The sequence below is a fragment of the Octodon degus genome, unplaced genomic scaffold (genome assembly GCF_000260255.1).
Source record: "Octodon degus isolate 3935 unplaced genomic scaffold, OctDeg1.0 scaffold00260, whole genome shotgun sequence".
NCBI lineage: Eukaryota > Metazoa > Chordata > Mammalia > Rodentia > Octodontidae > Octodon > Octodon degus.
The window spans coordinates 826868-837911 of NW_004524836.1; the positions used below are offsets into that span (position 1 = coordinate 826868).

Here is an 11044-nt window from a genome sequence, read left to right on the forward strand (position 1 = left end):
TCTCTCTCTCTCTCTCTCTCTCTCTCTCTCTCTCTCTCTCTCTCTCTCTCTCTCTCTCTCTTTTTCTACTGGAGATTGAACTCGGGACCTTGCACTTGCAAGGTACTTATGCCAGTGCACTCTCTCCCCAGCCCCCTTGTTGTCTGTTCTTTAAATATGCCGTGTTTGCTTTCATAGCAAGGCATTGGAACAGACTGCCCACCTGGGAGTGCACAGCTTTTATCAATATTTCTTTCTTCTGACTTCAGCTGGTCCAAAGTTCTCAGCTAATGTTTTCTCTGGGAATATTCTCCTAAACCTGCATGTTTGGTTTAGATAGCTTTCATTTTTAACTTTATTCAGTTAAAATTCCAGTATTTAATGCTTACTGCCGCCCACAGCACCAAGGACGTCAGGGTGGTGACTCCCTCGCTAGGAGGTCCTTGCTCCCCGCTTCTCCCGCAAGTGCACCGAAGCACAAACGTGTGCTGGGCTTGTTCTGGGTTCCCAGTGGGGAAGTGGTAAGAGGCAGGCTCATCATGGAGCACACTGCATGCTTCACAGAGAACCCACTATCTCTTTAGTATAATTAAGAATAAGTGCTAAGATTAAATAAGAGCACATAAAATATCATCTATAGATGAAAGGCACACAAATTAACAGATGATTGCTTTGGTGATAGTTCAGCAAGGCTGACAAACAGATGTCAAAAAAATGTCGAGTATTTTTCAGTATGAAATAAAGTATTAGTTAACATAAGACACAAGTAAAACTGTACTCCTCCCTCTGCTGGAACACACGCATCAAAGTGCACTGTTGTTTATGCAAGGATTGTGCAGCTGACTCGGCGATAGAACATCTACCAGTGGGCCAGGGACTTAGCTCTCTGGCACAAATGCCCTCCTGGCAAGTGCAAGGGCCTGATTCCCAGTACTGCCCTACCCAGAAAAGAGCATCTACCAGTGTAATGTCCATGGATTGGAAAAAGATAGTCAGGGCATCAATCTCTTATAAGAATAGAAAAGAGTTCTAAAACTAAATTTAAAAGGAATCAATGAAAATAATCTCCAATAAACACCAAATTCACTACAGAAACTTGAAAAAAATTTCTGTTAATTTTCAGAGATGATGAATAAATATATCAGTACCTGGCCAATATTTAAAGAAAATTGAAGATGAAGATAATGATAATGCTGCATTTTAATAGCATTCTTCACTATGTTCTACTTGCAAAAGCAAGTGTGGTATCTTATCTATTGGTATAAAGAGATACTGAAACTCCTGTCTTCTAGACTCCTTCAGTGTCAAAAGTAACTGAGCTATAATGAGTGAGATGAAGAGTTTTTCAAAGCACTTGTTGTTTTGTTTTTGTTTGTTTTTATTTAATTGTTCTAGCTCAGAAAGTGGCTGTTTGGAATTAAGTACAGCACAGTCAATTGTATTTTTATGGCATTTTGTTGGTGGTAGTGATGGTATAGACTAGTATAGTAGTTGGCTTTCTGGTGAAATAACAAAACAGCTGACTCCCATAACTGAGGAAAGGTGTAATTTAGCTTACAGTTTCGGTGGAGTCAGTCCATGGTTCACTGCCTCTAAGGTGGGAAAATCATGGTGAAAAGGTGCAGCAGAGTGTTTCTCAGTTCTCCGTTGTAGGGAATCAGAGAGAAGAATAGTGCTAGAGAGGAAGGGACTGTTGACCTCATACAGTGCTCAAGCTTACACCTCCATGAGCCACCCAGACAGACCAAGGAGATCCCTTACTATGCCCTAGTTGAATTCCTAACCAGCTGTCTTAGTTACTTCCTCATTGCTGCCACCCAATACCTGGCATCTGTGACTTAGAGGGGAGAAGTTTATTTTGATTCATGATTTCAGTCCATAGTCTGCTGGGTCCAAGGCAAAAAGACATGGTAGAAGGGTTTGGTGAAGAAAAGCTTCTCGCATTATGGTGCACAGGAAGCAAAGTGGATTATGAGGAGCTGGTGTGGGGGACATGTACCTTCCAGGTCATGTTCTCAGTGACACAGCTCCAATCAGGGACACCTTTCAAAAGCATACTCTAAGCACTGAACTCACCAGAGGATGAATCCATGAAAGAGTACAGGACTCTTCTGATCCACTGCCCTTCAGTTATCCTGCCCCTGAGTGCATGAGGTTTTGGGGGAATAGTAAACCAGTCAAGTTGACAGTAGCATAACATAAAGGTAGACCTAAAGTATAATATGAAAAGTATTCACAATCTATAAAAACAGACTTTTATATTTAATCAGTACATACAAGAGGTGTAACCTCCAAACATGTTATAGATTATGGCATAGATTAGATACATTTTGAAACAAGTTAGTGTGGAAAAGTGTCATAATATGAATATGTTATTTATGCTTCTGTAACTAAATGAACTCCCCTAAATTAAAATGGGGATCCAAAGCAGTTGAGCTGCAGTTTCACTGCTCTGTGAAAAGTAGACAGCACATTTAATTTCTGGGCTCTTCTTTTTTGAGAAATTTAAGTGATTGGACCAGAGAAATCATCTGGGGTGTTCAATCTGCTGCTCCTGAAGTGTGTGTAATAGATGGATTCAGTAACGTTGAGATAATCAATTGTGATCTTTATAGATGTTACTTCTGCCCTGGACAGGACTTTGCACACCTTCAGTCTAATCTTTTATTTAAGATAACTGAGGTTAGGAGACAGAGGTTTACATATGTTGTTCACTGAGGTTAAGCAACAACTCAAAGACAGAACAGGGCCCTGCTCTCTAGGCTGTGAGTAGATTCTACCATTCTGTGAGGATCCGTGAGCTTCTCTATTTCATTAAGATGTCTTCAGGCCCAATGCTTCATGAAATGTGATTTTGAAAAATTTAAATTTTAGTGAAGAATAGAAAAATGGTAGCTTATGTGAGGAGAGTGCAAGAAATGCGATCAATACCCACACCATTCCTTGTAATTACCCACAACATTCTTTATCAATATCCACATCATTCTTTACCCAGCATGTTGACATGAGCTTCTCCCCCTATAGAAGATGCCCATGACCCCGCAGATGTTTAAAAAAATTACCCATAAATCTGTGCTGTAAAACTGAATGAAGAGAACACTCTATGTTGTGTCTATGTTGTGAAACTTTCCAGTATCCTTGTTTCCAGCCCATATTTGTCATAGAATCTTTTTATTAGTAATTTGACCATTTAGCAGGTCAGCCTTAGATATTTAGAGAAGCAAGTTATCTACCAACTTTTATTTCCTCTGTCCCTCAATGTTCCAATCCAAAGGAAAAAAAGAATGAAAAGGAACGCAAAGAAAAAAGAAATCTGATACATCAGACAGTAAAAGTGCGGGCATCTTGGACATCTTGTGACAAGAACATGCAGTGGAAAGGATCAGAACCTAAAGAGTGTGACATGTGTGTGATCCTGGAGAAGGAATGAGCCAGTGTGTGATGATGTTTTGGAAAAACAGCTGTCTTTGCCCTAAATCTGAGCAGCAAGAGAGAGGTGACATAAAGAGGAGGAAAATGTTAAAGCAAAAATTACAAAGGACAAAAATGTCTACCCCTTTATAGTAATAGCTTGATGAGGATTAAAAAAGAATAATTAATGGGGCAATGAAACAGGAGAAAAAGAACTAAAACTGTCTCCAGCCATGAGAGCAGACACTCTGCTAACTCTGTCTCATGGTATAAAAAAATAGAGAAGAAAAACCCGGCTGTGCATCGAAGGCAAGGCCAAGGATGTGTGTTGCAAGGTGAAGAGAGCCAGCAGCCACATGGAGCACACTAGAGCTCAAGAGTTCAAACGCACTGCCGACTGCCAAATAAATTTTATTAGTAGAGAGAGCCTACAGTTTTATAAGCTCTACTACTTTGCTGTATAAACTTTCTTTAACTTGTCAGGAAGGAGCTGGCGGGCAGTGCCTTGGAAACAAGATGTTTGGGACTACTAGAGCAAATTTGTGGCCCATATTCAGTGTTAAGTGTAAATCACTTTATATGTTTCATAAAAATCTGAGTGTTTATGATGGAAGATGACACAGGTCTACTCAGCAAGCATAATTAAAGGTTAGAACAAAAGCAGCCAGTATTCATTTACTCTTTGGAGACAGGGTACCTACTGAAGGACTGTGTGGCAGAATGTGCATCTGTCTTTAATAAAATGATCACTTGGCCCTAGATTGTTTTATTTTGTTATTCCTGAGAGTTGTGGTATTGGCACTTCTTTGCCTTTGTCAAGCATTAGTGAGAAGCCAGAGACATGTTTGAATCCAGTTATTTGCCAGCAGGGGATGTGCTGTACCATGAAGCCTTCATTGCCATGCATAGGTTATTATCAGCAGGTAATAGGAAATGTGCACCATTACGAATCATCATATGGTATTTCCTGCTACCATAGATGAGAGGCGTCTTTCGCGGCAGCACTGTGTGATGGTGTGAAGACTGGCGTCATTAAGGCTGGGATAGATCACAGCATACATTTTTAATAGTTAAACAACTATCTATAGTGGCAGGACTGGAAAATTGTTTAGTAATGATTGGCTGATTTTTATGACGAAGAATAATTTTATGTGAATCTTTTTCTGAATACCTGAAGAGCTCAAAAGATGAACATTCATTTTTGATGCATACCTGAGCACTTGTGAGGGTTTTGGTGCTCATTTATCTTTAACTACAAATGCTCAGAGCTCAGCAAACCATCAGAATAACTTTCCACATGTATTTTTACAGTTCAATATTATTTAGATATAATAATTTCAATTATATGAAGATAATGTGTAGATGGAATAGTGGGGCTAAGTCTAGCCACTATTAAATTCAAGCCTTTCTAGTTTTTTTTTTCTTTTCCTATAAACAAGAACAAAACAAAGTATATCTTGGCCGATGGAAGAAACTGTTTCCTTAGCCCTGAAGAGCTAAATTTCTGAGGCTTTCTCCCACTTCTTTTTCCTTTAACTTGATTCTTTACCATTCTTCTCCAGTTGCTGATCTTTCAATGCTCCTCGAAGTATAAAAACCTCACCTTGACTGTCCGGGTTGTCTCCACCCCTTATTGCTGCTTTACTAGGCTTTCCTGTTTCATGGCTAAGCTTTATAGCCCTCTTTGTGAGAATCTGAAACCCTCTCGGACTTTGTCTTCCCAAGTAGACCACTGCATACCAAGTTATCAAATGTTTTCTCCTAGTCTTTGACTTGTTGAAGAACTTGCATCAGGCTGTCAAGCAAACACATAACTAGAACACATTTCGTTTGCCTGACATTTTTCTTCTTGTAAGGCTTTCCGTAAGAAGGAATTACTGTGAGCGTTAGTCATTGCAAACTGACACTTTAGTGGCACTGATCTAGGTTTTATGGATGTTGACGGTAACTCATTGTGCTTCCAGTGGTACGGGAGGGAAGGTACAACCCTGTTGTGAGGGATGGTTTGACTGTTTCTTGTGAGGTGTAATTTTCACAATGGGAATAAACGCTCATAAAGAGCCAATATTTGTGAGTACTAGCAGTACGGTAAGGTTTGTCTATGCCATTTGAATGAATGATTTCAATTAAATTTCACAATAAATCTGCAAAGTGGGCACCATTTTCCCCATTCTGCAGATGAAAAAATGCAGGCCCTGCCACACTAATTACCTTGCCCCAAATCTTGCTGTTCATTGCTAAGCTATGTAACAAATTTAGACCTGTCTGGAACGTTTCGTATCACACGTGGATCAGTGCTGTCTAATAGGCAATCCAGCCCTGAGGACAGCTTTCTGCCCTTGCTGCGTTCCCACATGGTGTGTGCGTTCCCACACTAACTGTGTGGCTTGCCAGTGTTTCATGGCAAGTTCACCAAAGAAAGTGAATACTTAGTTTTGTTTTACCTGAATTTACTTGTACATTTAAATAGTCATACATATGCTGTTAATGCCTACTGTGTTGGACCGCACCACTTTGGATCTTTTTAAAATATTGGTAACTGGAGGACTAGGCAAAGAAAAATCTGAAGAGGCTCCTCAGAGATAATGAAGCACACAGCAAAATCAAGATTCAGGGGTTGAGTGTCACACGAACATGGTACAGAGGAGAATGTAAAAGAGAACAAAATCACAAGACCAATGGCTGTATCTTGGATCAACTTTAAAACTTAACAAAAAGTTTTCTCAAAAATTGTAATTGTTCTGTTCAGTGCAAATTTTCATGAAGATTCCTTTTACACTTTTGATTAAGCAGTGTAATAGAAATGGTTCAGATAGGAGATCATGAAGAGAATGTTAAAAGTGAGTTTGTCCCAGGCCATAACATATGATTGTATATCTAACCTTCCTTGTGAATTTTGCTTCATTAAACATTGTGTCTTTTTAAAATTAAATTGTTTCCTTGGAATCCAGATCTATGTTTTGGGAAAGTAGCAGTATTCTCTTCTTAATTAACAAGAATTTGCTTTAAAAATCTAAAATCCTCATCATATTTGTATTTTTTCATAATACAAGTGAAATAAACCAGACATGAAAGATTGGGTATCAAATGGTTTATTTTATACAAAACACTAAAAATATGCACACTTTGAAGAGAAGCAGGAAAGAAAAGTACTTTAAAAACACTTTGAATGAAGACTTTGGGGAGACAGGAAGGGGACTGGGGATGTGAGGAGAGGAAGATGGGGAAGGGAAGGGAGCCAATAAGGATTAAGGTGTGCCATGTATATGTGCCAATTCCCCAAATTAATTGTTACTCCTTATATCTGTTTAATGAATTTATTCCATTCATGAATCTGTAAGTTTAAAATATTGAGTTTTAGAGGCAGTGAACTTAATAAAAGGTGGCTATTAAGTGGGAGAAAGCAATGGGATACAAATAAATACAGAATGAGTTGATTTTTTCTGACCAATCAGTGACTCTCTTGTTTCCACCATCGCAAATGGTACCTAAGTTTTATCTGTACTAGTTCAGAGACATGGAAGTCCTACCTGCATGGTAGCTATCCAGCTCAAAAAGTCCGAGATCATGTAGCATCGGCATCACTTTTGATTTCAGTTGCCTTTGTGCACCTTGCATTCCGCATCTCAGGCTCCAACCAACCATGCATGTACTCCACAGTTAGGGACTATGACAGTTGCATTTGTATTGAACAAGTGTAGCTTTTTTTCCTTAACCATATTCCTTAAACAATACAATGTGACAGCTGTTTACATCACACTAGCATTGTATTGGTATTATAAATAATCTAGAGGTGACCTAACGGGTACAGGTAGGTTACATGCCATTACTACTCCATTTTGTGTGATTTGAGCGTGCATGTATTTCTGTCTCAGGCAGGGAGGCGTCTGGCAGATCCTGAAGATGGGCTGTACTTTGTAGGATTGCCTCTTCCTCATGGGCTTTCCAGCATAGGTTTGACCCATGGGATCAAAACAGGAAAAACATGTGTTCCACTTTGCTTGCCTGCTGGCATTCTCCTGCAGGGTGGAGACTGAGAGCCTGGCTTAGAGTAAAAGGGCCAGTTAACTCTTGATTTTACTCGACCACAGCCATTGCTGTCATCGTGGGGGAGGCTACCAAAATGGAGTCTCCTTCAGGCCAGGTGTTTGAGTTCTTCCACACACCTATATAGTAGCCTCCACACTGATCCACTGATCTACCTCTTCTTACCCACGTGGTTCCTCCCACTGGTCCAGTAGACCTCCAAATCTGGTTGCGTAGATCCCTTGGAAAAAAAAAAGCAACCTTAATTCAAGGGAAATTTGCATAGCTTTTTGGGTCAAACACTGAAAAGAAAGTCCACATGTATCCCATTTCTCTTTCAAACTTTGGATGCTTAGGTTTAAGGACTGATGAACTATGCTTGCTGGCATGATGTCCAACCAGGCTAATAATAATCTATATTAGATAGCTGGGGCTGCTATAACAATGATAGAATGATAGAATGAGTGATTTAAGCAATAAGAATTTACAGCCCGTAGTACTGGAGGCTGGGAAGTCCAGCAACAAGATGGCAGCTGAGTTGGGTCCTGGGAGGGTTCTCTTCCTGCCTTGTGGATGGTTCCCTCTTTCTATGTCCTTGTGTGGCAGGAAAGCAGGGAGGAAAGAGTGAAGATGGAAAGGGAAGGTGAGGGAAGATGACAGGGCAGCAGAAGCAGTGGTCTCACTCCTCAGTGTATCTTCTTATAAGGACTGTAATTGTGCCAAAGGGTCTCACTCAGGACCTCATCTAAGCTCAATTATGAAATAAGATTGCCCTGAAGGTCAGGGTTTATCATGTGCATCTGACTTGGGGAGGGGGTAGGTACAGCTCCATCTATGAAGCCGTTTGTCTTTTGGATTGATGAGAAGGTAATAGCAATAGAAACGCTTATTTCCACCTGAGTTAGCCTTGGAGTAGATATCTCATCCTGACTACAAAACTCTCTTTAGAATTTTCAGCAGCATAGCGTTTCTTAACACTGATTTCTATGCACCAATTCTAGGACAAGAGCAAAATCACATTCAGAAGTCTCTTAAAATATCATTCTCCCTCATTTCCTTAAATTCTGGGCTGCTGGAAGCAGCTTTGCTTTCTTCTGTCAGTTTCTCCCCTGAAGTCTTTCCAAGTCCTTCATCTTCCTCGTACCATGGAATTAATTCCTCACACTCTGCTGTTACTTGGAGCTCTCTTCATTCTCCTGTTGAAATATACAGAACATGACTTAGTTGCTTTCAGGTTTCTCTCCATTAATAAGTGAGTTTATTAAGGATAAAAACCAGCTATGAGGGCACATGAGGTAAATTGGATGCACAGTAACTTTTGACCAAATATATTTTCCATAAATAATTGAGGAAGACCCCATATCACACATGTGCAGATAGAACTGTGACACTTATATTTGTTTAAAATTGCATCAAGTTTGACCTACTTCATTGATAATCTGAACTAAGATTATCTAAGACAAATTATTACTATTAATATAAATTCTTCAATATAATGAGACATACTGAAATTTGGCAATTTCTTAATTTATTTTCTAAAATAAAGGTTATACTACTTTTTAAAAATATAGGAGGTATATCAGTTTAAGACATTGTAATTGCTATAATCTATGGACCTATATTAATCACCTTAAAAGTGCCAGAAAGGAAATATTTTTAACTTTGCAGTACACGTGATTTCCATCACAGCCAGTGAACTCTGTCCTGTCTCTAGAAAGCAATGTGCTTTGCAAAGAGGGTTTGCAGTTGTATGCTTGATGGCAGAGTATCTGAGTAGAGACTTTGCTGTGTTATTTTATGGTAGAAGTGAAACACATTTTACTAGGGAACGGTGTGAAGAACTGTAGTTTATGGTCAATGTAGATATGAGTTAAAATTTGGGAAACTGAAGATTTTAGATAAGATTCAACCACAGATTCAGTCTTGACATTTGAAGCTTTCTCTGTATGCATCTCCCTGTCATTTAGAGCCTGATCAGATGTGTAGCTAGCCGGACATCTGAGATGACAGGCTTACTGAGTATCCAATTCTGATTTTTTTTTTTTCTGTCTTCGCTGCCTACAGAACCCAGCCCAGTGTAGGACCACTCAGTTGCCTCCAGCAATGTCTCATTGTGTTCTGCACTGGTGACATCACACAGAACCTGAAGCCCATGTCAGCAGACAGCCAGCCTACCAGAGGTCATGTAAGTCATGTTTTAAAATTCTACCATATGCTGCAGACACTTTTACATAATGGAAGTAATAATGAGTAAGATATGGCAAACCAGGTAAAGTTGTATATGCTCAGAATTTTGAGAAAATGAGCATTGTGGTTGAACAAGAAAATGTCATTTATCATATAAATTATTTTCACAGGACAGATGACGTTTCATATAACAGAAAGATGCAATTTTTTTTTTTTTTTGAACTGGGGATTGAACTCAGGCCCTTGTGCTTGCCAGGGAAGCGCTTATTCCACTGAGCCATCTCCCCGGCCCCAGATGCAATTTTTATTTTTAATGCATTTGCTGGTTGCAGGGTCTCAGATTAATTGGTGATCCTCCTGCTTTCAGCCTCCCCAGTGCTGGAGCTACAGGTGTGTGCACTATGCCCCAGTCTCTGGCTGGCTCAGCCTGACCTGGGAGTAGGGCCAGCACTGCATGTGGTGCTAGGGATCGAACTGTGGTCCCTGTGCTTGCCTAGCTTTCCCAAGCAAGCACTTTAGTCCACTGAGCATTCTCACTGACCCCCTTAATTTTTCTTAAAAGAGCCAGATAGTAAATATTTTAAGCTTTGCTGTACAGATGATTTCTGTCACAGCCAGTGAACTCTGCCCTGTCTCTAGAAAGCAACTTAGGTTATACATAGGTATGAGGATACGTCTAGAATTTTATTTCCAAATTACAGGCAAGTTGTATTCAGCCAGTGGGCCATATTTTGCCCGCCCCAGGCATGTAAGGTGAAATTTTGCATCTCACTTTCTGCCGTAATATGAGGTTAATTTTGAAGGAATGGTTTGCTTAAATTGCATAGCAAATGCAGTTCAGTTACCTGACTTTTGAGTTAGCTTGCTGATATAAAGGAATTAGAGTAGAAACGTTAATTAGATTGTTTAATGACCAATTAGGTTTCTTAAAATTATTTAAGAAAATTTAAGATGAGGTTCATTCTCAATAACTGAGCAAAATAAAGCCACAGAAATGAAAATCCAAGCATCTAGGTTTTTATGGCCAGTGCATACATTTCATCTTCAGTTTCAGTTTCTGTGTAACTCTCTCAGACAAAATTTTGGAGGCTATATGTAAGTCAAGATGAGCAGTGCAGAAAGTAAGGGGTTTTACAGGAATTGAAACTCTTTACAAGAAGCCTAAGAAAGGAAAGGTGGGTAGTTCCACTTTAACTGAGTCATTTTTGGTGTCGGAAAATAATAAAGGAAATAAAAATTAAAAGGAAAAAGTGTGAATAATATACTGTTTGTCAGTAGTTACCCATAAACAAAAGTTAACCTTTAACTTCAGAGGATTCTTTGAAACAACTCTACTTCCTAGAAATTGTACTAAGAATTCCCTAAGTCAGGAGCCAACTTACTGGCTGTCTTCTTTTTTTTTTTTAAGCTTGTTTTTTTTTTTTTTTTTTTTTTTTTTTTT

At 39.3% G+C, this 11044-nt stretch overlaps 1 protein-coding gene across 4 annotated transcripts in view; it reads left to right on the forward strand.

The window, feature by feature from the left end:
* Nucleotides 1-11044, forward strand: part of Il15 (interleukin 15) — a 97143-nt gene that overhangs the window by 14496 nt on the left and 71603 nt on the right. For all 4 annotated transcript variants that reach the window (XM_023706489.1, XM_023706487.1, XM_023706486.1 and 1 more), the window contains exon 2: nt 9481-9601. In XM_023706489.1, coding sequence (XP_023562257.1) covers nt 9569-9601 — 33 coding nt within the window. In that variant the 5' untranslated portion in view covers nt 9481-9568. The remainder of the gene's footprint in view (nt 1-9480; nt 9602-11044) is intronic.